The sequence below is a fragment of the Desmodus rotundus genome, chromosome 4, assembly GCF_022682495.2.
Source record: "Desmodus rotundus isolate HL8 chromosome 4, HLdesRot8A.1, whole genome shotgun sequence".
NCBI lineage: Eukaryota > Metazoa > Chordata > Mammalia > Chiroptera > Phyllostomidae > Desmodus > Desmodus rotundus.
Genome location: NC_071390.1, coordinates 180,767,107 through 180,794,583, shown reverse-complemented (window position 1 = coordinate 180,794,583; position 27,477 = coordinate 180,767,107). Strand labels below are relative to the sequence as shown.

The 27,477-nt window shown below is 63.5% G+C and overlaps 3 protein-coding genes and 2 long non-coding RNA genes across 9 annotated transcripts in view; 2 read left to right on the top strand and 3 right to left on the bottom strand.

The window, feature by feature from the left end:
• Positions 1–717, top strand: part of POLN (DNA polymerase nu) — an 83,324-nt gene extending 82,607 nt beyond the window's left edge. Inside the window, exon 24 of the mRNA XM_024573510.3 lies at positions 388–717. Coding sequence (XP_024429278.2) covers positions 388–561 — 174 coding nt within the window. The 3' untranslated portion in view covers positions 562–717. The remainder of the gene's footprint in view (positions 1–387) is intronic.
• Positions 718–4,493: 3,776 nt separating this feature from the next.
• NAT8L (N-acetyltransferase 8 like) lies at positions 4,494–11,659 on the bottom strand. Its single transcript, XM_053923030.2, has 3 exons — positions 10,318–11,659; positions 8,979–9,143; positions 4,494–6,568 (listed from the first exon to the last, which is right to left on the bottom strand). The coding sequence occupies exons 1-3, from the start codon at positions 10,658–10,660 to the stop codon at positions 6,201–6,203; spliced, it is 876 nt and encodes a 291-aa protein (XP_053779005.1). The 5' UTR covers positions 10,661–11,659; the 3' UTR covers positions 4,494–6,200.
• A 3,744-nt stretch (positions 11,660–15,403) lies between these two features.
• On the bottom strand, positions 15,404–17,549 carry NICOL1 (NELL2 interacting cell ontogeny regulator 1). Of its 2 annotated transcripts, none has more exons than XM_053923029.1 (4): positions 17,410–17,549; positions 16,929–17,080; positions 16,649–16,737; positions 15,404–15,534 (listed from the first exon to the last, which is right to left on the bottom strand). In XM_053923029.1, the coding sequence occupies exons 2-4, from the start codon at positions 17,053–17,055 to the stop codon at positions 15,469–15,471; spliced, it is 282 nt and encodes a 93-aa protein (XP_053779004.1). In that variant the 5' UTR covers positions 17,056–17,080; positions 17,410–17,549; the 3' UTR covers positions 15,404–15,468. The 2 variants fall into 2 exon arrangements, with proteins under 2 accessions (XP_053779004.1, XP_024429276.2); XM_024573508.4 differs by lacking the exon at positions 17,410–17,549 and adding an exon at positions 17,236–17,393.
• LOC123478024 (uncharacterized) lies at positions 17,453–23,524 on the top strand. Of its 4 annotated transcripts, XR_008426723.1 has the most exons (4): positions 17,453–17,578; positions 17,852–18,048; positions 18,524–18,746; positions 22,870–23,524. It is a non-coding gene; the product is annotated as an uncharacterized lncRNA (long non-coding RNA). The 4 variants fall into 4 exon arrangements; XR_006653123.2 differs by lacking the exon at positions 18,524–18,746; XR_008426721.1 differs by lacking the exon at positions 18,524–18,746 and having other exon boundaries at positions 20,691–23,524.
• Positions 20,816–27,329, bottom strand: LOC123478023 (uncharacterized). Its single transcript, XR_006653122.3, has 2 exons — positions 23,824–27,329; positions 20,816–23,386 (listed from the first exon to the last, which is right to left on the bottom strand). It is a non-coding gene; the product is annotated as an uncharacterized lncRNA (long non-coding RNA).
• Positions 27,330–27,477: the final 148 nt, after the last annotated feature.

Here is a 27,477-nt window from a genome sequence, read left to right as displayed (position 1 = left end):
GGCAGGGGCTGTGGCTGTGGGCGGCCCCTAACTACCCTACCGAGAGGGAGCTGTCGAGCCATGGCCCAGGGTTCTGCACAAGGTCCTGGGGAGGACTCCTTGGCACCTCTCAGGGCCAGCCAACCCCCCAGGGAGCAGGGCCACCGAGGCCGCCCGCACAGGTAGGGCACCTTGCCTGGCCCCGCCCCTACAGACACACTGGTCCTGGCAGGTCAGGTGGTGACTCAGCCAAACTGACAGGGCGTGTGAACGTGGAGTGAGCCTGTCTGCCTGTCCCTGTGACTGTGCGTCTGTCTGCAGGGTGTCTGCCTGTGCACCGTGGGGCCTGGGTGGTGTCTGGGAGTGGCCGACCCAGGCCTGGTGCTCACCTCTGGCTGCCACCCACAGGTGCCCCTGAAGGTGAGCCTGAGTGCCGGCTGCTCCTGGGGACACCTGGCGCCCCTGCAGGAGGTCCCGAACCCTTGGCCACGCCCATGTGCTACTGAGTCTCCAAGCAACCGCCAGGCCACCCGCTGGGCCTCTGGTCAGCCCCTGCACCCCATGCCTGCATTTTCCCCCTGAGTTTTGTCTGTAGCCCCAGGCAACAGCGGGAGGACAGAGCTGGTTTCCACCAGCCCAGGCCGTGGCCTTGCCGACAGTCAGCGGCTGCTGGTCTGTGCCAGCTCCCGGCTGCAGCAAGACCCGGCTGCAGAGGGTTCTGGGCCATCACCTGGAGTAAATGCTGTACACAAAGCTGTCCTTGTCCCTGTCTGAATGACTCCCTTCCAGGGGTGAGGGATGCCATGCCCACAGTCCTCAGCCCCCAGACCCAGGTCGGGGCAAGCGCCCGTACAGGCTGCTGGGGCCGAGCGGTCTCCCCATGAACCTCAGGCAGGCCAATGCCCAGGTCCTGGGATGAGCTGGCTCCCCGAGCCCTGTCCACTCTCCAAGCAGGTCTCCCAACCCTCAGGGCCCAGGGAAGGGCCCGGCTGTGTACCCCAGCAGCCTCACAGCAGCCTGAGACTCAACTCCTACACAGAAAGGCTGCATCACAGGTGGCAGCACACAGGGCAGGTCTCTGCAGCCTCTGCCGCAGCCCTTGGGAGTGGGCCCCGGCAGCCCCGTTTCCAGACCACCCCGGCTCCATGAAGGGCCTCGGCCCCTCCACCAGCCTCCTTGTCTGGCCCTGGGCTCCCACTCCAGGTCCCCACGACACCTGTCTGGGGCAGGGCGAACCTGCGAACAGGTGCCCAGATGCGCCCTCCCTCACGAGCCACGGCTGCTCTCCTGTGAGCGTGGCCAGGTTTCGGAGCCTCTGCCTTTGTGGAGCCTGCTGGACACAGCTGGGTCTTCTCTGGGGGCCATGCTCAGCACAGCCCAGCCCAGGCCTGCTTCTCTCCCGGCTCCCAGACTCCATCACTGGTCTCGAGGGGTGAGCCCGTCAGCCGGCCCAGAACAGTGGGGCCCTCCCGGCTGGCACCTGTGTGGTGGCCCGTTTTGTGGGGGCTGTGCCTCCGGGGGCCTGGCTGAGCGCTGTCACCTCAGGCACAACACTGGAGGCCTCCACCAGGGATGTCTTGCTCAGAACAAACGCCTGGCCTTGAGGACTGATGTCCGGGCAAGCTCCGTGTCCCGGGGCCAGTCTGGCCCACGCATGCCAAGCAGGGATGAAGCTGTGGGGCTGCCCGTCCCAGGGCCGCTCCTTTAGGCTCTGAGACTCAGTGACCCTGGTCTGACTTGGTCAGTCCCAGAGAAGACGGCTGCAGCGTGGGAGCAGGGCCCGTCAGCAATGCTGGAGTGTCCTCCCTGACCTCTCCCCATCCCGCCTCCCCACATCATCGCCCCTCCCTTACAGACTCCAGGCCCCACTGCTCCTCCCATGGGGGCCTGAGGCCAGCTGTGAACACGCTGCGGACACCGGGCCTGCAGTGCAGCCCCCAGCAGAGGCGGCCAGCCGGGGACAGGGCGCCTCAGCCCCTCGGCCTGCTGGGGGAGCTGCCCAGCATCTCCAGAAAGTCAGCCCGGCTTGGCGCGCAGGTCGGCTCAAGGAAGCTTGGAGCCCAGTTCCATCAGCTCTGGCTTTATTGAAAACAGCAGCACTGGGCCCTGCAGGCAGCTGGGCCACAAGCACCCCTCTCCCCCTGCTGCCACAGCCCTCTGAGGCTGGGGCCCCTACCCACCCCTGGCCCTGTAGCCCGTCTCCTCTGGAACTCAGCTCACTGCCATGCCAGCCCTCTCGGGGGCTGTTTCGGCACATCCTGGGGTCTCGGGAAAGTGGCCCGATCGCAGGCTCAGACAGGGATCCAGGCGCTGCCACAGGCTCTGGGTGTGCCTGGCTGAAGACTTAGGGCCCACACCACCTGGCTGAGCCCACTCCACATCCCCAGATCTGATCTCGGCCACCCTCCCCACATGCCCAGAGACCCCGGCAAACGCTGATCTGGGTCCTGCACCCTCCACCTGGGAGGACCACCCCAGTCACAGCCACGAGGACCCGGCAGGCCCCACACAGCAGCAGCGCTTGGGGCACAGCCTCCCCCTGACCACACATGTCCTGGCCTCCCCTCCCAGGTTCCCTGCTTGTCACCACAGGCACACACACACGTGTGTGCACATGGGCACACATGCCACATGCGCACGTGGGTGCACGGGCACACACACACACTTGTACGCATCAGAGGCACGCCCTTTCTTCAAATGGCTACTTAAATTGCTGTTAAAAAAGAAACGCATCTGACAATGGCAGGCCTCACCACCCCTGGACCCTGGGTCAGCACCGAGGGGTGCACAGTCCAGGGTCAGCCCTACCCAGCCCAGACCGTGAGCCCCAAAAGCCCCAAGCGAAGGACCACCTGCACAGGAACAGGGGCCCGTGGCCAAAACCAACAGAAGTGGCTTCAGATGGACACAGTGAAGCCACTGCCCTGGCTGGGTGCTCCCTGGCGCCACCCAGTCCCCAGAGCAGCCCCAGCACTGTGCCAGCCAACTCCAGGGCAGGGGGCAGGCAGTCCCATTGCTGGTGTGCTTGGCGAGGTCGGAGCCAGGCCCTGTGGCCCCGAGAGCTGCCCGAGCATTTGCCAGATGCCCCAAGAAGCCACCTGGGGAGGGTGCCCCCCCCCCCTCCGCTAAGGGCCTTCTCTGAGGACGGGGACCCAGAGCAGGAAGGGGCCATCTACCTGCTTGGCCTCGCTGCCTGACCTTTAGCCTCCAAGACAGGCCCTCCACCCGCTCTGGGCAGGCCAACCACAACCCGCCACCACCTCCACCCAAGGGCGGCAAAGGGAGGCCATGCCAGATGTGGGTGGGGTAAAAGGTGGGGTATACCACCATGGCCCTTCGCTGGGCCTGGCCATGGGGCTGACCACAGCACCTGTCGCCCAGCGACCCTGGGAGCCATCTGTCTGTGCGGTGGGACCTGCCTTGGGGGTGGCCCAGTAGCCAGGACCATGGTGGTCCTGGAACCCTGGGCTGCCCTGGTCCCACCGCTGAAGCTGCCTAAGGAAGATGTTCCAGAATACTCCGCAGACAGGCTCCCAGACAGACAACAGAAGTCCTGGCAGCCTGGACCCCTGGGCACAGACACCTGGCCCAGGGATGTCTTTCCCTGGGCCTCACCAAGCAGCCATGGTGGTGACCAGGAGGTCCCTGCGGAGGAGGGGCTCGGGGCCGGCCAAGGCAGAGAAGCTGCCCAGACTGCCACTGAGCAGGACCCCGGGAGGACACTTCACAGAGGCAGAAGTAACATCATGATTTCTACGAGCATACAAAATTCCCACCGCAGTGCAGTTAGCACCCAGGCCGGAGGAAAGCGGCCAGCCAGGGGCAGCCCCCACACCAGGAGGCCCAGTCTCCAGCCAGGGAGAAGGGAGGTTGGGAGATCTGCTCCCGGGGGACCTCAGGGTCTGCCAAGCTGCACACTGGCGAGGCAAAGCCCAGTCCTGGGCGCAGAGCACGCCCCTGCCCCTCAGCGGCTGGGCATCAGGGTTCTGGACACGTGACCACCCTGCCACACCCTCATGATTTCTCTCCCCAGTCCCGGCAAAAAAAAAAGAGCAGTAAACAAAGGTCAAGTCCAGCCAGCATCCACCCTCTCCAGGCTACCTGATCGGGGAAGACACAGCAGCCCACCCACGTCCCTCTCGGACAGACAGGTGCCCTTGGAACAAGAAGTGGCCACACTGCTGTCCAGGAGCAACGTGCTCAGAGCACCTTGGTCAGCATCAACCAGGCACTGGCAACCCCCGGGCACTGGCAGCCCCAGGCGCAGGCCCTGCCCCGGCCACGGGTTCCCGCAGCCCCACCCACCTGCCCCCACCCCAGGGACCAGGGGCTCCAAAGGCACAGGCTCAGAGGAAGTTGATGGCATCCCCATGCTATCCCAATGTGAGCCACCACACTGACCCCGAGAGGCCACCGCCCACCCTTCCCGCCCCACCAGGCCCCTCGGCGACTGAGGCTGCCCCAAGCCAAAACCAAAGCGAACAGAAAGAGGAGAAAGGCACAGCTGTTTCCATTTTGCTAAAACACTTTACGTCTGTCTGTATAATCCAGGTTAACAAAATCTGAGAACTGCAAGAAAATAGGGTGCCGATTTCTGTACAGTCTACAAAACTCCCAGCCCGAGCAAGGCCCGGGCGCCACCAGGGGTATGTACAGGGGAGTGGGGTCTGTACAGGGCTCTGCAAGAATCTCGTTGCTGACGGCACAGGAGGTGCCTCGGGAACGGCGTCTCGCTCACTTGCTAATTTCCAAAGGGCCTTTGAAGAACGTCCCCTCCGTGGTCCCTCTGTGGGCCCTGGTTCGGTGGCCCACTTGACCTGCCACTCCCCCTTCCTCCAAACCCCAGCATAAAGGGGTCTCTGTGGCCAGGTCCAGGCTCACAGCAGGGTGTTCAGCCACTGCCAACCACCCCCGGCCCATCCCCATCCAGGCCACCCACGCCCGATGGCCCCGGTCTCCAACCTCCAGAGGTGGCTGCGCACGGTTGGACCCTCGGGCCATGGTGGGCGGCGAGGCCACTGGCCCCACCAGAAGGCCGCAGCACAGCAGGGCTGAGTGGGGCCACCCACAGCCTCCCACAGACCAGGAAAGCTCTTTGGGGAATATGATGCTAGATCAGGGTCTCCCTCCAGATTCCAAACTTTGAAACCCTCCACCCACCCACCCCCACCAAACTGGGCCAGAAATAGTACGTATTCTGGACCACACAGGTGTGTGCGTGTGGGAAGGTATGAACTGCCGTTTTGTCCCAAGAAGTAAAGACATGCAGAGTGCTATTCTGTCTAAGTAACTTATTAAAAAAATAGGTCGGTTCCAGGCCAGGAGAAGCTGTGGGCTTGGTGGCAGCGGCAGCGGCCTCCGTTAGTAAGGCTCACAGGGCAGAGCCCGTGGGCTGTGAGGCAGGGAGGTCCTGGGCAGGCGGGAGAGGCCACCGGGTCTAGCTGACGCTGGGGAAGAGGCCTCCTGACCCCGATCTCCTGAAGGGCCTTGACCAAGGCCGTGCAGCGGGTTGCTATGGGAACCACACAGGGTGATGGCGCCAATCAGCAAAGCCCAGGCAGGGGAGAGGTAGGGACCAAAAGGAAAGGAGGTGACTGGGTATTAAAGCAAGGCTGAATGGGGTGTAGCAAGGGGCTGGTGGGACTGGCCCTCCCGAGAGCAGGGGGCCGCAGGGGCTAGCTCGGGGTTGGGCAGGGGTGCTCTCCAGTCTGGGCCCAGTGGGCAGGGCGGCAAGGCGGGAGCCATGGGCATGCAGCATGCTGCAGCCAGGCCTCGTGCTCAGCATGCAGAGAGCAAAGGGGCCCTCGGGCCTCGGCTCCTGGGGACCCATGGCTGAGCCAGAGCCTGGCTGGTGGCCACGAGTCTGCTGGGCAGGGGCCTCCCTGCAGGGGTTCTGTGCTCTGGCGGGCAAGGCCGGGAGCCCAGGAAGCCAGAGTGGGACCAGTGTGCGGGCAGGTGGTGGTCCGTGCTGTCACTCCTCAGGGTGTGGCCTGCAGGCTGGGGAGGGCAGGGGCCATGGCGGCGGAGGACCCACCCCCCGAAGAGTCCCAGAGCAGCACCGGCTCTGCCCCACCCCCAGAACCAGCCAGAGAACCACAGATGTTGAAAACGGGAAAACCCAGAAGGTGCACCGAGGCGAGCATCTGAAAGCGGGCCCGGGCGGCGGGCAGGTGGGCGCAGGCGGACGGGCGGCTGGGCAGCGGGCAGGTGGCGGGCAGCGGTCACTCCTCGCGCAGCTGCAGGCGGTAGCGGTGGTAGCGGACCTGGAAGAAGAGGCGCTCGGCCAGCGAGAGGGTCATGCCGGGCAGCACGTAGTGGTCACTGGAGCCCATGTGTCTGAAGCCCAGCGACTCGTAGAGCTTGTGGGCGGCCACCTTGACGGCCGTGGTGCCCAGCACCACCGCCGAGTAGTTGTGCACCAACGCGAACTCCAGCACCTTGCGGCCCAGCGCCTTGGCGATGCCCTTGCCGCGGAAGCGCGAGTCCACAGACATGCGCAGCAGCTCCACGGTGTTGTCCGCCTCGTGGGCCCGCGCTGCCACGATGCCCACCACGTTGCCGTCCAGCACAGCCACCCAGAAGCAGGAGCCTGCAGGGGACAGGGCAGTCAGGGCTTCTGGCTCTGCTGTGGGATGCAGCTACCCCTGGGGGCCCGATGCGGCCTCTGACCCTGGGCCTGAATTCCACCCCCCACCCCCAGTGCCGAGAGCTGGGCCGGCCACGGCCATGCAGGCCCTCCCCTGCCTAGCGAACCCCAGACCAAATGCCTGGAGAGCCATGGGTAGCCACAAAGAGGCCACGGTGCAGCCAACCTGCCCTGGCTCCCAGCCACCTGGAGCCTACCACCCTCGTCCCCAGGTGTCCACACCAGGGAGCCTGAAAGAGGCAGGTGCTGGGAGGGAGCGTCAGGAAGGCTCCAGTCAGTGGGTGCTAAGAGGGTCTGGGAAGACGGGCCAGGGCAGCAAGGCCACCTCAAAGGGCCAGAATCCCGGGGGCCTCAGAGGGTCTTAGGGGCCTATGGCCGAGCCAGCCCTGTGGCCTCCACTATCCAGGATCAGGGGATGATGGGCTGGGAGCCCTGGGGCCTCCAGCAGGCTTGGGGGAGGGCAGCCAACACTTGAGAAACCCAAGTGGGGAGACTGCGACGGCCCTGGGCACCGTCCCCCACTGACCCTGGCCTCTCCTGGGCAGCCAGCCCGGGGACCAGGCCCATCACACCCCCCCCACAGAGCAGGGAGGTCAGGGCAGGCCGCGGGGAGCAAGGCCTCAGCAAGGAGGGGACAGGGGACAAAGACTGGACGACAGAGGCCTGCAGGGCGCAGGCCATTGGGAGCACCTGGGACCACTGGCGACCCAAGGCCCAGGGGCGATGGGGGGTCAGGGCTGGCTGGGGGTGGGGGTCCCCACTCTGAGGGGCACAGCCTGTACATGCCCTGCTCGTACACACCCCAGCCCGTCTCTGGGCCCTCCCACCCCAACTCCCCTTGCGAGTGGCCAAACTCTGTCCCCTGAAAGCTCTGCATCTGAGCTCTGCCCAGAAGACACTCCGCACTCCCCCACTGTTCCCGGGGGCCCCCACCGCCTGGTCTTCCTGCAGCCCCCCGTCAGGCCAGCAGCTCAGCCTGCAACTTCCTGTCTCCGGCCACACTCTGAGACCTGACAAGGGCCGAGCGTGGGGACGGCTGAGCCAGGTACGAGGGCGCGCCGCCCCTGACTGCCCACCCGCTGGCCTGTCCACCCACCCACAGGTCAGGACAGTCCTGGGAGCCTCACCCCTCCTGGGCCTCAGTTTCCCCATAGATCCAGCATGGCCCTGTCGGCTACCGTCCAGCCTCTCTGCCCCAGGGGGGCCTGCCTCACACCTACCGAATGTCTCAGGAGGGTGGCACAGGAACCCCCACATCACACTCAGGCAGCCCAGAGAGTGGGCACAGGCCCGAGCACAGGATCCTCAGGCCACACCCGGCCCCCTTCAGCTCCTGTGCCCCTGCCCCTTGTCACGGGCAGAGCCAGGCTGCAGCAAGGGCTCCCAGACGCTTACAAGGTGCTTTGTCTGGGCTAGGGGAAGGGTTAGGGAAAACAAAGGTCCCCAAGGCCAGCCAACCAGGCGCGGGGCACGCGGGGGGGGGGGGGGGGGGAACCAGCCACCAGAGGCACTGGCAGGGCCAGGGAAGGTTGCCCTTGCTCTGGGACACCTTGCCTATCTCGTCCCCCACTGTCCTTCCCTGGCGCTCACCAGACTCTTGCTAGACCCCAGCCAACCGTTTGGGACAATCCTCTCCCCCCTCCTCAGCCCGGGGAGACCCTCATGCCCCAGAGGGACACACTAAAGAATCTGTTGTCCACTCCAGACATGGAGAAGACCAGGGGCCCTGCGTCCCAGGACCGGGCCTGCCTGGAGGACAGACAAGGCCCCTCAGACCAGGTCCGGGCCCCTCCCTGGGCAGGAGGCCTCATTAGGGGCCTGGGGCGAGACCCTCTGGCTCATTAAGTGGCCCACAGACCAGAAGAAGAGACCAAAACGTAGGGTCCCTGCTGCCCTGCCACACACGCCCCCACACCAGGACCCAGGCGCACCAGGCCGGCCCAACAGCCAGCAGGACACCAAGGAGCAGCTTGGACCAGATGTGGCCCGCGAGACGCGAGACGCGAAGAAGGCCCACTCTCAACAAAAACCAGGGGAGGGCAGGCGGCAGCCCACATTCAGGGGATGACAGACAGAGGCTGGGGGCCAGAGGGGCCCATGCGGGCACTCAGGGACCTGGTTCAGCATCCAGGGCCTGGTGGTCCTGTCCCGCAGTTTCTGCCAGCCCACTGCACCCCCAACTCTCGGCCAGAAGCCTAGGCCCCGGGGCCCACTCTTGCGCGGCCCTTCCCCCCAGGCCTGGTCGAGGCTGCTGGAGGGAGGACCCGAGCCGGGTTCTGCCAGAGGGGCAGCTGGTGGAGGCAGGAGGAGCAATGAGAGGAAGAGGAGGAGGCTGGAGCCCTCCGGGACTCACCGGGGGGCTTCATGTAGTACTGCTCGATGTCGGCCATGTCGGTGTGCAGGGCGCAGTCCAGGTAGGCCAGGACCACCTTGCGGCTGTAGTAGTAGCGCAGCCCCAGCAGCGCCGCCGTCACCAGGCCTGTCAGCAGCAGCGAGCGGGTGAGGGCGAAGCAGAGCACTGTGGGGAGAGGGAGCCCGACCAGGGGGCATGGTGAGGACACGGGCAGGGTAAGACGGTCAGGGCGCAGGGGAGGACCTGTGCCCTGGGGCGTGGGCAGCCGGCAGCCACACACGGCAGGACCCCTCGTACACGAGCCCATGAAGGACAGGCGTGGAAGAGAAACACGCCAAAAATGCCACGACCGTTTTTTCTGGAGGTGCAGTGGGTCATCTCAGCCACCTCCACCCTCCCGGCCCCCATCACCCCCCACCCACCCTGTGACGGCAGGCTGCCCACGATGGCAGGCGGGAGCAGCCCTGGCGGGACTCTGGGAGGGGCCCTCACCCACCAACCTGTGGTCTCGGGGCCGGGGAAGGGCCCGCTCTGGCCCGCTGGGAGGCCAGGAGTTGCCCGGCCAGGCTCCTGCCCCGGGACGGGAGCGCCAAGGCCCCAGGACCACCCTCCCAGGGCCCCAACCAGAGCCCGCCCCGGGGCCGCAACCCCCCACCCGCGAGATAAGGCAGGAAGGCCCGAGGTGGCTCTCGCCCCATCTGAGCCGCCAAGAGGCACACGCGCTGCAGTGACAGTTGCCTCTGCTCATGACCTTGGGAGAGTCGCACCGCACCCCCAAGCCTCAAGCGGCTCATCTGTGAAATGGGACGAAACGCGGCAGGGAAAGCCCCCCGAGGAGGTCCGTGCGGGGCTGCCCACTCCGAGGGCCCCCGGCCCCCGCTTGCGTACTCTGTGCACACCCGCCCGGCACCCCGGGAGCTGGCTGTCGTCCCTCATAAATTAGCACTTGGAGCCGCCGAGGCAGCCTCCCCCGCCGCGCGGATTATATATAGTCACACGCGGCCGGCGCGGAGCCTCGGCCTCGGAGCTACCTGCCGTCGCCGCCCCCACCCGGATGGCCGATAGGGACAGGCGGGGACGCAGGTGGAGACCCCCGCGCGCCGCCCCAACCCCGCTCTGGTTCCCACGCCCCCGCCCGGCGCGCCCTGGCCAAGAGCCCAGCCCGCGCCGCCGCGGGAGGCCACTGCGCCGGGCAGCCGCAGAGCGCGGAGTCGCGCGGGTGCGTGTCCGCTCCTCTCCCGGGCTGCGTCCTGGAACGGAGGTGGGCGACCGGGGCCTTGTGCGTGTGTCCCGGAGGGGCCCGGCGGGCACGGACTGCGGCACGTCCCCGCACACTGACCGGCCAGCAGGGCGTAGAGCAGCTGCGTGCGCGGGTGCTGCCGCAGGCCGCGGAAGGCCGTGTTGGGGATGCGCTCCATGATGCCGTCGTAGAAGATGCGGCGCGCCGCCTCCTGCTCGGCCGCGCGGAACTCGCGGATGTACACGCCGCGCCCCTCCGGCTGGCCCGCGTCCCCCGCACCTCCCAGGGGCTGGGGCTCGGGTGGGGGCGCGGCGGGCAGCGGGGGCCACATGGCGCCGGCGGCGGCGAGCAGCGCGTCCTTCTTGGCCCCCGGTAGCGCCTCATGGTCCTCGGCGGCCACGATCTTCGTCTCGCAGACCATGTCGGGAGGCTCACAATGCATGCACCCGGCCGGGAGGCGCAGCGCGGGGAGGCGGGCCGGGCTGCGGGCCGGCACAGCCCCGGCCCTGGGCAAGGGCGCGGCGCCCTCGGACCCGCGGCGACGGCAGCGGTGGCGGCTCAGGAGCGCGGGGCGGAGGCGGCGGGCGGCCGGGGCGCGCGCTGGGAGCTGCGCCGCATTTTGGAGAAGTATTTATAATGCAGCGGCGCCGGTGCAGTCGAGGCGCCCGGGGTCCCGCAGGGTCCTAGCGTCCACTGCATTGGCTGCCGAGGGTCACCATGTGATCTCGGGGGTGGGAGCAGACGCCGCCTCCGCGCCCGCCCGATGGCACACTTGGGCGCTGCGGCGCAGCCGAGCGCGGGCAGTCAGCGGGGATGTGCCCGGGCGGGGGCGGCGCGGGCGGCCCGGGGAGGCCGGCGACGAATGAGCGCGCGGCCGGGGTTCCCGGCCTGGAGGGGTCGCTGCGTGTGGTTCCGGGCCGGGCGCCTCCCGCCGGGGCTCTGCGTCCCCGCACCGCCGTCGCCCTGCGCGGGCCTGGAAGCGCCCGGACCTGGGACCCGGCCTCCAGATCCCTCAGCACTGCATCCTCCTCTTCCTCTTCAGCCGCCGGACGCAGTCACGGAAGCACCTCCACCACCCGCCCCATTGTCTGAACGCCGCGCCCCGCGGGGTCCTAGGAGGGGGCACCCCGGCTTCCCCGGCCCGGCGCTCCTGGGAACGTGCGCCCGGGGCCGCACGGTCTGGAGGCGCGGGGACGCGATCGGAGCGGGGTCGAATGTCCGCGTCGCCCAGCGCTGCGCCCCTCGCTCGAACAAGAGACACTCGTTGCGGGCAGCGAGTAGGGAGGTGCGAGGGCCCGCAGGACCCCTCCCGGTCCGGCCCCCCGCCTTCCGCGGCCCGCGCATGCGCCCTGCGATCTCGGTGCAGGTGCAGGGGGTGCGATGACGGAGTCCTCGGGTCCATGCGAGCCGGAACGGCTGACGCCGCGAGCCGCGGGCGAGGGTGGAGGTGGGGGAACAGGTACTCCCAGAACCCCCCCGCCACTTGATGCACCCAGCCCACTGCAGCTCTGCACCCCCTCTCCTTGCCGCGCATTTCCCCGGAGGTGACCTCGCAGGGCAGCCCGGAGTGAGGTTCCCGTGCCTGCGCTGATGGGGACGACGCCCAGAGGTCCAGGCCTGAGGACCCTCGGCCCGCGCGGCGGCCCAGCGAGGCGGCTGCGGTCACCCGGGGGCCAGCAAGGGACTGACTACCCGCCAGACCGAGAAGCTGAACTTACCGCGGCCAGGGCTGCCGCGGGGGGAGGACACAGCCGGGCTGGGAAGTCACTCCTACACCGTGTTTTTGAGATGCCAGACTTGTCTAGGCCCTGGCCATGACCTTGCAGGAGGTTAGAAGCGGAACCACGGCAACTAGGGGATCTGTTCAGGACCCATCCACGTGCTGCCTGAGCACTGGTGCGGGGACCCACGCGGGGGGTGGGGGGCCGCCCTGCAGCAGCCTGAGCTTGGCCTGGTGGATGGCAGGACATGTCCCAGCCCAGCCAACAGCAGCAAGGCACCCAGGCAGGAAAAACCAGCACTGGGGAGGGGCGCTGCGGGCTGAGCAGGCCAGGGGCTCCAGAGGAAGGGGAGGCTGGGCTTTGCCTGCTGGCTCTGAACACCAGGTCTGGAATTGGGGAGCACTCCCTCATACTTGGTGATGGGGCCTGGGCTTTCACTCTGGGGGACCTGGGTTCTGCAGCTGCATAGCCCCCACCTCCAGGAGGCTGGACCTCCCCGTCAGTCCCTGACGGCCCCTAGGGGCCAGGATGCCCAGTGCCCCAGTTTGTGGCCCAGGGTTGGCCCAAGAAGGCCAGGATGATATGCGGTTGGGGGGGGAGGGATCACCAGATTCAGCACAGAAGGGACAGGGCTTACTCTAGGGACAGATAGATGCCTGGAAGGTCTCAGAGACTTCAAGGTGCTTGGAATGGGGGTGACCTGTTTGGAGACAGCAGGGCAGCCCCAGACCACTCCTCTGCACCTCAAAGACATGGGGGTGCCCCCCACCCCAGGAAGGCTGCACACCCAGCTCACATCAGGAGCTCATTTTACAGACAAAGCGAGGCTGGGCAGGTCAGGGCTGGTGGGCTCTCCCAGCGCCCTCCCTCTGAACCCCACCTGTCCACCCGCCCACCCCAAGATTCCACCTGGTGCCCAGCCCCTGCATCCAACACTTTCATCAGGGTTCCATGGGCTCCCACATAAGGAGCTATGACAGCAGCAGCCAGCCCCGCACCAGGTTCCACAGGCAGACCCGCAGGCTGACCCCCGCCCTGGGCAGATGGACAGGGCCTCCAGCAGGAAACCGGAGGAACAGGTGGAGCCTGGGAGTTGGGACAGGGCAGGATGGCAGAGGTGGGTGCTGGGAGTGCTGGAGGAAGTGAATCCAAAGGCCTTGGTAGACTGGAAGAAAACAGGACGCTGTCATCAGGCCCAGGGTACAGTGAACGGGGTCCCAGGATGGGCAGAGGAAGAAGACAGTGAGGACCGTGTCCCCAAGCTGTGGGCTGAGACTGCTGGTCACGGGCTGGCCAGCCCGGAGGGCTTCCCAGGGAGGGAGTCGGGACAGCCGCTGGCTGTGGGCAGCTGGAGGCCGGAGGACCGAAATATCGGAGCCCTGGTGAGATAGGGGAGCGCCGTGGAGGTGAGAAGGCAAGGGATGACGAGGCAGGTCCTACAGAAGGCATTGGTGGGGGTGTGATTGCTGACGGAACTCGCCAGCAAAACAGCCTCCAGACCCCCGACTCAGAAAGGCGACTGGCCACTCTGGTTTCTGGGAAGCTACTTGGCTGAACGCTTGCAACAGGGAGAGGACACGGGACCCCGGACACAGTGGCCCCAAAGCAGAAGGGTGAAGGGTGGGCAGTGGGCTGGGAAGGCCCAGCTGGCTGGGGGCAGGGGACGCAGGGGAGGACGACTTAGTCTGGAGAAGGATGAGAGGAAGGTGGAGTGTGGCAGTGACAGGCACACCCGAGGCCCAGGTAACGTGAATGGCAGCCAGTTTGTATTCACGTTTACGTACAGGACAGAACCTGGGTGGCCGTGGCCTTGGCCACTTGCCAGGACCAACTCCTTGTAGGTTGCCAGTGCAGACAGTCCGTCAGTGGAGCCCGCCACGTGGGCCCCACCCAACCCAACCCTGTTTGGTGACGACCAAATGCAGGGGTCCAGGGTAGGGCCTTGCTCTACCTCAGCAGCAAGGGATGCACTGAGCCCTCCCCTCTCCCGTGGCCTCACCTGCCCCCTCAGCCCCCAGCCCTGCCCCCCACTGCACTCCCCTCTTCTCTGTCCACTCATGCCACAAGCAGGGATCCCAGCCAGCACCACCCCACCTTCTCTCCAGCTCTCCACCCAACACACACAGCTACCACCTGTCCTTCCTTCTCCCAAATCCATCCCCCTGACCCTCCAGCCGGCCAGTGCCGCAGGCCCTCCTTTCAAATGCAAGGGCTTCTCCTGCCACTGCCCCCATGGCTCATTCTGTCCCTGCCACCCCAGGGTCCATTCTCTTACCAGTGTTCTGTTCAAACGCCACACTGTGTCCTTGCTCTCTCAAACCCCCCAAGAGTCCTCTCCATCAGGACATCCTGACTCCCTCCTGTCCCCCTGCAGCTGTGGGGCCAGCTGCTGCACAGACCACACACAGCAGCCTCCTGGCCCCACTTCCTCCCCAAATCCCGACAGGCTTTCTGTGATGAGCACCCTCCACTGTCCCCATCTTTTCTGTCAACAGAACCCCCCCCCCGGGCCAGGGCTCCCCCTGAAAGCTCTTTGATCTCACACTAGCGAGTGTTCCTGGGCCTGTGTTGTTCATTGAACCCCACAGCCCAGCCCACAACACAGCCACATGGCAGGCATCCCTCGCACCAGTAATGGCTGGGACTGAGGGCAGCCAGCGAGGCGTGAGCACCCTGCACAGGCACCTGCCTCAGCTGCCCCTCAGCTCCTCTCTGGGGCCCCAGGGCAGGGGCATCTGGTCCCTGCTGCCACAGCGTGCTGGTGCCCTCAGGGCCGCCACACTGGACCTGCCCTGGCTTCAGCATCTGGCCTGCTGTTCCGTTCACAGATCACGACCACCTGGCTCAACCTCCTATCTGGACTACCATAGGACCCTGCTTCCTACAGAGGTGCCCACACCTGGCTGCCTGGGGCTTCTGGGCACTAAAGCACTGGGGACAGAGCATGTGAGGGGCGGGGCAGCTAGTGGGTGTGGGGACGGCAGGGCAAGTCCCAAAGGGCCTGGAGGGCACCTGAGTAGACACGGATCATGCCGGGGCTGCAGAAGGGACCCAGCAGGCAGGTACAGGCTGTGGGGAAGGTCCCAGCCTTCCTCCAGGGAGGCCCCTGAGCATAGCCAACCCCAACACAGTGCATAAGGGTACAGCGCTGGGGCAGCTGCTGCAGAGGCCAGGTCACCTGCTGTTTCCTGCCCTGGAAACACGGCAGGCAGGCAAAGGAGCAGGAGCCTGGGAGGGGCACCGGGTGCAGTGCAGCGCCTGTGGGTCCAAGTCCCAGGCCAACGAGTGGGGCCCACCATGCATGTCCCTGCTCAGCATCAGTGCTGTGGCCGCACAGGTGCCCAGAGGGCCTCACCCCTCAGGGAACAGCTGGGAAAACCAAGGCCTGGAGAGGGGCCCTGTGGGGTACTCGAGGGACGACGCAGGTGGGCTCTGGTGGCCAGATGAGGGAGAGAACACAGCCGTGCTGAGCTGGGTGTTTATTGATGGGGACAGCGCCAGCGAGGGTCCTCAGCGCCGGCGAGGGTCCTCAGCGGCCAGCGGGCCAGCAGGCACACAGGGCACGGCGCTCGGCCTGCAGCAGGAGGGCCTCCGTCTGCAAAGAACAGGGCTGCTCAGGGCGTGCACTGTCAGCCCCGCCCACCACCCCCAGGATGTTGCACCTCCCTGCTGCCTCCCACACCCAAAACCCACTGGCAGAGCCCCTCCTGACCTGGTCTCCAGCCCACTTACTGCAGGGACCCCCTGTCCCGCCCAGCCTGGGTCCCCCACTCTCCTCTCCCCTGCAGGTTCTGCCCCCACACCAGTCCTGCCTGGGCGCCCTGGGGACCCCAGTCCCTCCACTGGGACTACTGTTCTGGCTTCTGCAACCCTTCCAGGCCCTCCCCACCCTCTAAGGACCCCATCATGGAAGTAGATGGGGCTGCTCCCCTCGGGGGCCCAGCTCTGGACTCGGACTCTGCCCTCGGACCCTGGGGGTGCTGCAGGCCTGCATCTGGGCGCTTTGGACCTGGCCAGAAAAGGGGGCCAGGCTGTTGCCGCCTCTCCCTTCTACTTGTGGGAACTCTCCCCACCCAGAAAGAGTAAAGGCTCTTTAACTGAGCCCTGGCCGGGTGGTTCAGTGGCTTAGAGTGTCTTCCCCATGCACCAAGGTTGCCGGTTCCATCTCTGGTCAGAGCGCATGCAGGAACCAACCAGTGAGTGCATCCGTAAGTGGAACAACAAGTCGATATTTCTCTTTCTTTCTCCCAAAAAATCAATAAACTTAAAAAAAGACTCTCTGGCTGAGGCATAGTGAGGGCTTTGGGGGGCTCACTGTTCACTCCACACTTGGGGGTCGCCCCCTGGTACCCTGAGGCAGCCTGTGCACGCACCCATCCCTCCCAGACCTCCTACCATGCCCAGCACTCCCGCCACAAGTGACCATCCCCCGGCCTCCGCCCCTGTCCTCTCTGCCCCTTGGGGAAGGCTGGACTAGGACGGGGATTCTCCCTCAGCGTCTGGCTTAGGGGGGGCCAGGGAAAAGTGCCCAGTGAGCTGGGGCTGCAACCAGTGTGCTGGGCGCCTGAAGGGGTGCTCCGGTCCAGGTGAGAGGAGCGCCCAGAATGCCCCCAGGATAATCAGGGCCATAAGAGGGCGCTGCGCTAGCAGCAGGGCGGGGAGACTGGGGACAAAAACCCGCAGACCCGCGGCCCCTGGGGGCCCCTCACCCGCGTGTCCAGGCTGTAAGCCGTCTTCCTCAAGTCCTGCAGGGCGCGCTGCATGAACTCGAACGCGTGACAATCCACGCACGGGCGGCCTGCGGGGACTCGAGTCAGCGCGTGGGGGGGCGGGGTGCCCCAGCCCCTCCCCCATCCTCCATCCCCCACCCTCCACCGAAGGGGCGGCTGGGGAGCCGGACTGCGGGCGGGGCGAGGGGACTGCCAGGAACAAAGGCGAGGCGCGGCCTCCCGCACGCCGGGTGGGGCGGGGCCCTCACATGGCACCTACTCTGCGCAGGGACTGCGCTCCCGGTGGTGGGCTCGGCACGGGCCGGGGCTCCTAGCAGCGTCACGTTCAGCAGCAGCAGCAGCAGCAGCCAGGGCCTCGAGGGTCTGCACAGCCACGGCGGGGCCATGGCCAAGTGGAGGGAGCCGGCCGCCCTGCAGCAGCGAGCGCGGGTGGGTCGGCGCACCCGCCCTCCACCCCCACCCCGCCCCCCATAACCCCGTGAACACTAACCCGTAATCCCCGCCCTGCACCCCACCGTGCCCCACGGCTCAGCAACGCCCCACTGCGACCCCACCCCCGCCCTTACCGCCGCTCAGGGACCCGCGAAAGCAGCGTCCACGGCTCGGGAAGACTCGCTGCGTTCGGTGCGCACCGCGCATGCGCCCCTACTGGACCCTGACCGGTTCCCTTCCGACGTCGTCGTCATGGAAACTCAGAGACTGCGCGAAATGCGTGTTTAAAGGGACCCTCGTGCACAAACCTTGCCGTGAGCACCTTCTGGCCCACGGGATGAAGTAAGGAGGGCAGCCTGGAGGAGGCGGCGTCTGGGCGGAACCTTCAGAGCCATTGCCGGAGGGAGCAAGCTGAGGACTTGGGGATCTACGGCTGGAGCGTTGCAGGAACTGGGGAGTCCCTGGGGCCGAACCGAGGTAGGAGCTCCACGCACGCGAAGGGCCGGGGGCAATGAAGGCAAAGGTGCACCTCTGCTCCCCCCGGGCAGGTGCGTCCAGTCGGCTTCATTGCCCCGGGAGGTCCGGTCCAGGAGCGACCCAGACCCTCGGGCGGGGCGGGTCCACCCTCTCCGGCCCTCGCTCTGTCCCGCCTCGCCCCCTACCCCTTTTCTCCACCTTTCCGCGCCTAGACGCGTATTTGCTACTCTCCCGACCCCCCACCCTCACGGTTCCCCCTACTGTATGACCTAGGAGCGGTCGCCAGGCCTCTCTGTGCCCTTTTCTCCCCTGTGAACGCACACGGTTGTTGAGTAGAGAGCCGCGTGTGGCCTCCGTGGACACCTGATGCGCGCATGTCTCAGATCCCCTTCCGGTGCGTGAGTGCAGAGAGACGGGTGGCTCTGAGAACCCTACACAGCCCAGCAAGGGCTCAGAAGCCGCGACCCCAGGTAAGGCGCCCCGGCCCACATCCTGCTGCTCCAGGTGGAGCAGCTCCCGGCCCTAACCGCCCCCCGCGGGCCTCCGGTCGGTTGTCGCCCAGGCACGGGATAAGGACGGGCGTGTGTTCTCTGACCCAAGACAAGGGCCCGGCTCGCGGCTTCCACTCTGCTCCTGCCCGTGGGGCTCTCGCAGGGCCGAGAACCCCGTCCTGGGCTCTGGGAACAGGGTCTTGCTGCAGCCCGGGCCTGGTGGGTCCTGCGCCCGAGGGCGCGACACGCGCAGCCACGCCCACAGGAGCAAACGGAGCCCTGCGGCCTCCAGAGCTCGGCTCCGCCCAGATCATCGCAGGGCGCCGCCTCCTGCTCGCCCCACCCCCAGCACCTCTCCTCGCTGTGGTTCCTCCCCTTTTCTCTCCAAGGAGCCCACTCCTGTCCCTGCGGGCGGGCGGGCCTTTGTCCCCCCCCTCTCGTGTCCCTTCCCCAGGGTCCTGTGCTTGGGGCCCTCCACTGCGCCCCGTACTTGGTGGCCGCGGCTGTGAAGACTAGGCTGCAGCTCCAAAGCCCCTGAACACGTGTTCCCACCTGGAGAACGGGCTTCTCAGCGTGGGGAGTACCAGTTGACCTGACTCCAGCCTCCACCTGTGCCCCCTCCTCCCCGCAAGATGAGCTCAGTGGCTCTGTCCATGGCCTTGGGCCTGGCCATCCAGGTAGGGCTCTGGCGGACCCACAGCAGCCCCAGACCCGAGCCACTGCCCCCGTCCACCTGCCCTCGCTGGGCTCTTCTTGCCGCCCCCAGGAAGCCGCCCGCCATCCAGTTCCATAAGACAACCAGGACTTTTTCTTCTAGCTCCTTTTTAAAATTGTCACACACACATATGTATTTAAAATGTGCCATACAATGGACACGCAGTGTCGGCAGCTGTCCCCACCTTCACCTCTGGGGCTCTTCCATCTCCCCACGCTGAGGCTCCATCCGCGATAAACTCCCCACCTGCCCCAGCCCCTGCACCCCCTCCTCTCTGTCTCTGCTGATCGGACTCCTCCAAGCATCTCACTAGTGGGGTCGCCTGAGCACGCCTGTGCCTGACCACCTTCACCCACCAGGGTCCTGCAGGCCCACCCACGTGGTGGCTACAGCAGGACCCCTCCTTTTGAAGGCTGAGTGACGTCCACTGCGTGGACAGATCAGTTTGCCTGTCCACCTGCCCTTAGATGGGCACTTGGGTTGTGTCCACGGCTCTCACCTTGGGACTTACGTACCTCATCAAACACACTGACTTTCCATTGTACCCAGAGTGGGGGTGGCAGCTTTGCCCTCAGGGCATTTGACAACATCTGGAGACACTGTGTGTGGTCACAGCTGGGGAGAGTGCCACCAGTCTCCTGGGTGGCCTGCCCTCTTTGTCGCTGGTGGGGCAGGGGGAGGGGAGCCCTGGTCTGGGTGGCGTCCCTCAGAGGCCAGGCCCTGGAGGGCCGCATGGGGTCTGCCAGACTCATGTGTGAGCCCGGGACTGCAGGGACCAGGTGAACAGAGGAGGTGCCAGCCCAAGGGGTGGGGCATGGGGAGGGGGGGGCAGGACAACTCAGTCACAGATACTGGTTTGAGGCTTGGGACCCTGCAGGCCCAGGCCCAGAGCTGGGGGACCTGGAGGGAGTGTGGGCGTTGACACCAGGAAGCTCAGGGAGTGAATACAACCTCCCCAGGGGCCACCACGCAGGGACTGAGGTGGGTCTGGGGGCATCTGAGCCTGGAAGAGGCCCATGGGCTGCCTCACACTTGTCTGGGCTCTGCCTGGACCACCTCAGGGGCCCTCTCCTCCCAGAGGCTCCTCCCCGGCAGCACCCTCCCCATAACCCTTTCCCACCCTGCCCTCGCCTTCCCAGAAGGGGGACTGAGGTGGGAAGGGAAGTGAAGATGGCGCCGAGTGTTGGGGACTTGGAGGTGGGCTCTGGGGCAGAGGTGGAGTTCGGCTGACATCAGGTCAGGTAGATGGCTGGGCGGGCTGCGGGCAGAGAATCGGTCTGGGGCCCAGCTGGCTGGGGCCCAGTCTGAGAGGCAGGGGGGCCAGTGTGAGCCTGCCCTTCAGTTCCCATGGAAGGGCCCCTGGCTGCGAGTAGCATTTCCTGCATCTTTGCATTGACGATAACTTTCACTGGGTGTCAGATATTGCAGACTTCACAGTGCCCTGGAGGTTTCCATTCCTCTATGTATTTTTGAGCTTTGTTCCAGAATGCAGTTGAGCTACCTGGGCCTTTAATTAAGTTTCATCAGGTGAGCTCAGAGCAGTCTTTAGGCCGGTTCCACCCCACCTCTGAGGCCACACTTTCTGAGGATGCGACTCGGTACCCCGTGGGCGGCAGGGATGCCTGCTCGGGCCCTGGGTGCCCCAAGGGCTGCTGCTGCTGCTCCCAGCACTTGGACAGTCTGTCCTCCACCACAGTGTGGGGGACACACCACAGGACCCAGATCTCCGGCTCTCCAAGTCAGGGTGAGCCAGCTCCGCCTGGCCTCCTCCATGTCCTGAGCTGGGACACCCTCCAGGGGCAGGCTGGGCTCCAGGGGGGCACGGGGACGGTTGCCCTGGAGGATGGCCGCACAGCACTGCCTTTTGGCTGCGGTCTGCAAAGCTCTGCTTCCTACTTTGTCCCAGGCTGTAGACGTTTGGCGTGGAAGGCTGTACAGACTGCAATAATCCACTAAGAATGGCCTGGAGTGAGTGACTCTTAAATCAATGCGTGTGATAAAATAATAAAGGATAACCAAAAGACAAAAGCGGAGGGAAGAAACCTACCAATGATTTTTATTCAATGATAATGGACAAAACATCACAGTTAATAGACAGAAATTGTCATCACCCTGACAAACAAAGCGAACCCAGCACAACTACATGCTGCTTGTGCAGCCCACTTCCTCATGCAGCACAGACGGCTCGGCAGCAAGCCAGGCAGGAGGCGCAGGCACGAACACTCACAGAACAGGACTGGCACCGCTGTGGGAAGTAGGATGAAGCAGATTTCAAGGCAAGAACAACAGAAACAAGACTCCACTATCATGGTCGGAGACGCCAGCACTTCTTCGTCAGACCCAGCAGGCAGCAGGCCAGCGAGGACGTGGTCGAACTCAACAGCCGCGCCAGCCAACCACATGCACCTGGCGCCTGCAGACCACTTCGTCCAGCAGCAGCGGACACGCATCCTTCCCAGGCTCCCACGAGACCTTCACCAAGGCAGACCCCGCTCTGGGCCATAAAGCAGCCGTGACACACTGAACGTAATCGAAACACACAGTTCCCAGAGCAGAATGGAATGCAAGTCGGGCTCAGTGACAGAAAGGTAGCTGGGAAGCCCCGAAATGCTTGGAGGTTAAACAGCACACCTCTAAATAGCACAGGGCTGAAAAGAGGAAACCTTAGGAGAAATTTTAGTGTTTTGAACTAAATGGAAATGAATCATCAAACTCTGTGGGACACACAAAAGCTGTGCTTAGCTGGGGCTTACAGTGTTTAATGTATCTACAGAAAAGATCTGTAATCAGTAATTTAAGCTACTTCCTCAGGACAAGAGAAAAACAACAAATTAAATTCAAAGTAGGCAGAAGAAAAAAATAATAAAAATTAGAGCAGAAATCAATACAATTGAAAAGAGGAAACCAATGGAGAAAAATCAATGAAAGCAAAAGCAGATTCTTTGAAAAGATCAATGAAATCAACAGGCCCCTAACCGCCTTACCAGACAGACAGCAGGGCGCTCCATAGCAACACTGAGTCATCCGTGTTTCAGCATTGTACGTGTATGCGGACTTCAGACAGCCGGGCAGGACGGCCTCCGCTGGGAACAAAGGGGTGGAACCCGCAACCCGCCGCACCCACACAAGGTGCTGGAAGGCTCGGAGAGGGCGCCCCCTGCAGTTTCGCCGAGGTTTCGGTGGAAGCGCCGCACTGGGCACGCTGAGACAAGTGCACTGTTGCACGCCAGTCACACGCCCAGAGGACACAGGTGCCAAGGCTGGAGCCACGCAGAGACGAGCAGGGCCCCCGCGCAGGGACGGCATGCGAACTGTGGAAGCGTTCCTTGTTTCGTCTGTGTCGTAATTCACATTTCTGACACAATTTCTGGTGTGTAAACTGGTCCTGTAGGTATCTTACAGACGGCAGCCCTGGCTGGTGTGGCTCAGTGGGCTGGGTGCTGTCCGCAAGCCAGGGGGTGTCCGATTCCTTCCATCGGGGCACAAGCCTGGCTTAAAGATCACGGGAACACTGTCAACAGCTTCTGTGCCCACGCATTTTTTCCTAGAAATTGACAAATCTAAAATATACTAGACATGCGGAGGACCTAAAATAGCCAAAATCACCTCAGTGCGTCATAAAGCCACAGCATCAGGCAGTGTGGTGTCAGCCTGAGGACGGGTGGTCTGAACTGAACGATCGGGACAGACCCCCAGGCACGGACAAGATGTAACCAAGGCTGAGAGGCAGTTCATTTCGGAAAGAAAAGTCCTTCCAACAGACAGCACAGGGACACTCCCACATTTAAAAACAAAAGCTCGGACTTTTTTTTTTCCACGAGAAATGTACTATGTTAAGTTATATTGTTTAAACATCTCTGTTGTAAATTCTGAGTGAACCAGGATGGTCGCTTCCTGTCTCATTCAATGATCCGCTTGCCCTGACCGTGTTCAGATGGTGTCTCTCCTGTGGACAGCACCGTGGATTCTACCGTAGGAACCTTAAAGGGGCTCCCTTCTTGTTTCCCTATCTGTCTTCTTATTTCTGCAGTCTCTTTGCACACCTTCTCACAGCAACAGCCACAAAGGACATGTTTCTGTTCCAGGTGACCACATTCAGGACAAACACCTATGTTGTTCTGAACGCAGTCAATGAAAAGCCGTAACCGCGCTCTGCCATCTTTACCGGGAGAGTCCAGCTCAGACTTTCTGACATTGCAATTTAACAGGTATGGTGAGGCGTCGTGTTATTTTAATTTTTGGGTGACGGGTAAGTCTTTGCTTCTCAGATTTCGGGTCTACCCCCCAACCAGCGCCCTGCCCACTCGTACCGTCTGCGGTTCTCTTCTGACTTCACAGGCACTCCTCCTTTCCGTCTGAATGTTACCCTCTGTGCTTTTCAATGTTGCAAACACCTCCTCCCGGCGGTCTGTCTCCTGTGTTAAGCCAGTGGCTAAGTGGAGTTTTTTCTGGTGGCCCAGAACGGAATCCAGGGATGTGACACTGAGGACCAAGCGCTCTGCAGAAAGTCACAAACGGGGTATAGGGCCAAAGGTGTCGGGTGGTTTCACGTTTCCGGCTCCGGGGACTGAAGCTGCTGTGGACGTCCACACCGGTGTGCACCTGCGGAGGAAGACCCCCCCTCAGCCGACTGCTGGTTCTGTGCAATCGTGACTTGCCGAGCGGAGTGGCCTCCCACTCCGCTCTTTTCCCAGGGAATATACTGTCATTAAACTTGACCTGTAACCGTGTGTGAAACTATTTCCCACTCTCAAACAATTCTAATTTTTTTCTTCCTTTCTTTCTTTATTGAATTTATTGGGGTGACGTTCGCTCAAACACTTAAGTAGGTTCCCGGAGCACAATTTACAGCACACCGCCACGTCCCCCCTCTCCCCTGCCCTGCCTCCCGCTGCTGCCGAGTCTGCGACCCTGGTTGTGAAAGCTGATGCCCCTTTTAGCCCCAGCACCGCTGACTGCACCGGGTCGCTGGCTGCACAGGGTCGCCAGTGACGCGGGCCAGCTTCCCTGCCTACTGGCACAGACCGGCGTTTCCAAACCTGGAGAAGCGCTGCCTCTGCTGTGTGCGTGCTGTTCACAACGCCGTGGCCACGGACACGGCGCACTTTCCAGTCTGACCTTCGCTGTTGGCGTTTCCTCTGTCGCGGTGTTGGGTCTGCAGTCAACAATCCATCAGTCCCGGCTCTGCCAACATCCACGGCGCCAGTCCTCCCAGCAGGGCTGAGTTCAAGCGGAACGCCCGACATCCTGGACAGTGCAGCCGGGGCGAGCCAGGCAGCAGTGTGCCCCCGCGAGTCCTGCTTAACGCTGTCCACGGGTTCTTGAAACTGACTTCAAACAAAACAACACGGACGACCCCAAGTTCACAGTAGGCTAATGGATATAACGAGAGTTATGTTCCTATGGCCTGCTTATGGTCAACAACAACACAAAATCACCAAACTTCTAAATAAAGACCCCAAACACTTCTAATTTAAACATTAAAATAAATGTGAGCTCACCCTGGCTGGTGTGGCTCAGTGGTTGAGTGCCAAGCCTATGAAACAAGGGGTTGATTCCCTGTCTAGGGCACGTGCCTAGGTTTCGGGCTGGGTCCCCAGTGGGGAGTGTGCAGGAGGCAGCCACACATTGATGTCTCTCTCCCTCCCTTCCCCTCTTAAAAAATAAATAAAATCTTAAAAAAAAAAATGTGAGCTCCACCCATATTTAATAAAGATTAATGAAAACAATATCATTTTTTAAAGGATTTTATTTATTTTCAGAAAGGGAGGGAGAAAAGGGGGAGAAGAACATCAATGTGTGGTTGCCTCTCACGCGCCCACTACTAGGGACCTGGCCCACAACCCAGGCATGTGCCCTGACTGGGAATTGAACCAGCGACCCTTTGGTTCGCAGGCTGGTGCTCAATCCACTGAGCCACCCCAGCCAGGGTAATATCATTATTTTCCAACCTGCAGATTCCAGTTCAGGGTCCTGGGGGGCCAGTCCATCCAGACAGCTCTGAGTGCCGGGCAGGACCCGCAGGGTGGGACGCCCCCGCCCCCGCCGGCACTCGCACGGGGACACACTGTTTACCTCACAGGCACATGGTTCCGATGTGGCAGGAAAGCCAAGGACACAGAGGAAACCCACACTGACACGGGAAACACGTGTGCCCTCTTCACAGACGGGGCCCAGCCTGGCGGGAATCCCTTTTTAAAAATTTTTCCAACAACGTCCTTACGCTACTCGAGGACCAGGAGTGCAGTCCCCACCACTCGGTCACTGTGGCTGTGAACCCAGGGCGAGGGCAACAGTAAAATGAAGTAAAATACCTTGTGAAAAGTTAAGTAGGAAAACGAATACAGTGAAGTTTAATTTTTAATAATGGCTGTTTCATTGACAGGCTTGTAAAATTCCTGAAAATTTAACAGTGGCCCCTGCGAGCCCATGTCCACCGGCCCTGGCACACAGCTGGGATGGGGGGGCGGGGTGCAGCCCCTCTGGCAGCCTGGGTGCCCTCTGGGCAGCGCCCCTCCTCTGGGCAGCGCCTCCCATTGTCCTGGCAGGACTCACATGAGGGGCCTCCCCACAGACTGTCTGTACGGTGGGCACCCGGCGACAGTGTGAGAGTTTAATCCCAGGAGGGTGGAAAGCTAAAATGCGCTGCATACAAGGTCTGGCACAGTCTCAGCTCTGCCACTGAGGACGTGAGCAGACACACGAGTCCACTTTTTATCTGTCAAGGACACACATCAGGTCATGCTCCAAACACACCGGAGTAGAAGGTGAGGTGTCAGGGACAGAAGCAAGCTTTGGGACTGACGGCGGAAAAAGAAAAACAGACTCAAGCATGATCGCACCTGAGTGGGGCCTCACCCCACCCCACCAGTGAGGGCTGGCGCCTGGTCTGAGGGCCCAGCAACTGGCCTCCCCACACCCATGTGCAGGCAGAAGACGAGCCAGGGTGCCTGCAGTGCTCAGGCAGGGGCCTCTGGGCATGCTGGGCGGAGGGGGAGGTTTGGGCACAGGCGGGCTGTCTGGAGGGGAGGTCCAGGGAAGGGATGTGGAGGGCGCTCCTGGGCCTCTGCGGTGCTCCCCGTGCAGGTCACTCACGACCTGCAGCCTCTTCCAACCTCAGCTGCAGTGTCGTCTCCTCAGAGGTGGCCTGACCATGGCGTGATAAACAAGCCCCCGATCCTTAGTCTATGGCCATGTTTAGGAGTGCCTCCAGCTTGCTGCCACGTCCATCAGAGGCCCCTCCCAGACTCACCACCCGACAGGGACAGGGACCGCTGGAGGCAGGCAAGAAAGGTGGCTGGTGGCAGGGAGGGGCTGGCCAGGCGGGAGGAGGCGCTCCAGGCAGAGGTGCACTGGGCTTTTGGCTGCAGCCCTGGTTTTGTGCCCTCCTTGCTCATGTCCAAGGCTAACTGGAGGCTGAGGGTGGTAAGGGCCCCACCATAGCAGGGCTGACTTCCTGTCAAAGGGGACCTGACCACTGATGACCCTCTTGGGGCATCTGGAAAGGGGAGGCTAAACCCGGCAGGTGCAGGTGTCAGGACCAGGCCCCAGGCCCTGAGGACTGGGGGGCGGAAGGGGCGGCTGCAGGCACAGCCACTAGCCCTTTCTTGGGACAACTGTCTGGCCAGGATCCAGGAAGCAGGCCCAATTCCCTTCTGGCGTAATTTGCATCCTAAAACTGCCCTCCCATCCCTGCCCGCCCAGCGCCCAGCTCCTGTCTCCTCACCACTCTCGGCAGAACGCCCACGACCCTCAGGGTCACAGAAACACCAGGGCAAAGGTTCAAGGCTCACTGCAGCAGGCACCCCAGCTCCCAGATGTAACGTACAAGGGGCTCCATGGCAGGCCTGAGCAGCTCAGTGAGCAAAAGTAACCACGCAAGAGGGTCTGATCATAAATTCCCAGCTTCACCAGTCACGGTGGGGAATCAAGTCCACGCCTACAGCTGCCTTAGCAAAGGTCCATCTTTACCTTGGGCTCAAAGAGAATGACGCACCTCCCAAACGTCCCAGTAATTCTCTTAACAGACCCCGCCCGTCGTTCCCGTCCTCTAGCATCGCGCACCTTCGAGGGTCGGAGTAACGTCCTCTTCCCGACGCCGCAGGCCCATCCCCGCGGGCGGCAGATGTTGGTGTAGCCTCCCCACGCCCTGACGTGGGGTTCCCGCTTTGCCTGCTCCCGCCACCCGCCGTCTACCTCCGAGGGACTTCCCGTAATCCCTGGTTCTCTCCTTTGACAGTGAAGGCGCGAAGAGAACTACACACCTGCCATTCTTTGGAGCACTTCTCAACCCTCCGCGGTTCTGCTTCCGGGTCGGCCCACGGCTGTGACCCAAATAAACTCGCGAGTAGGTGCTCAGCGCACGTTAAGGAATGAAAACCGAACCCTCCCTGGCTCCCGTAGACGCAGGTGCCTTTAAGGTCCGTCTCCAGTGGCGCCGCCGTCGGCGCCCGGAGCGCGCCGAGACCTCCGCGGGCCGCCGCGCGCACTAGCGTAACGGCGCCACGCCCCCTCCTGAAGTCACGTCCCGCGGCCGTCCCGGGAGCCGGCCGCGGTCACCGCCCTGTTACGTTACGGCCTCTAGCCGAGGCCCCGCCCCACCGCAACGTCCCCGCAGACGCCCAGGCGGACGCCGCCATGTTGGGGGTCCTCGCGGCGGGCGCGTAGGTGTCTTCATAAGATGCCGGCTCGGC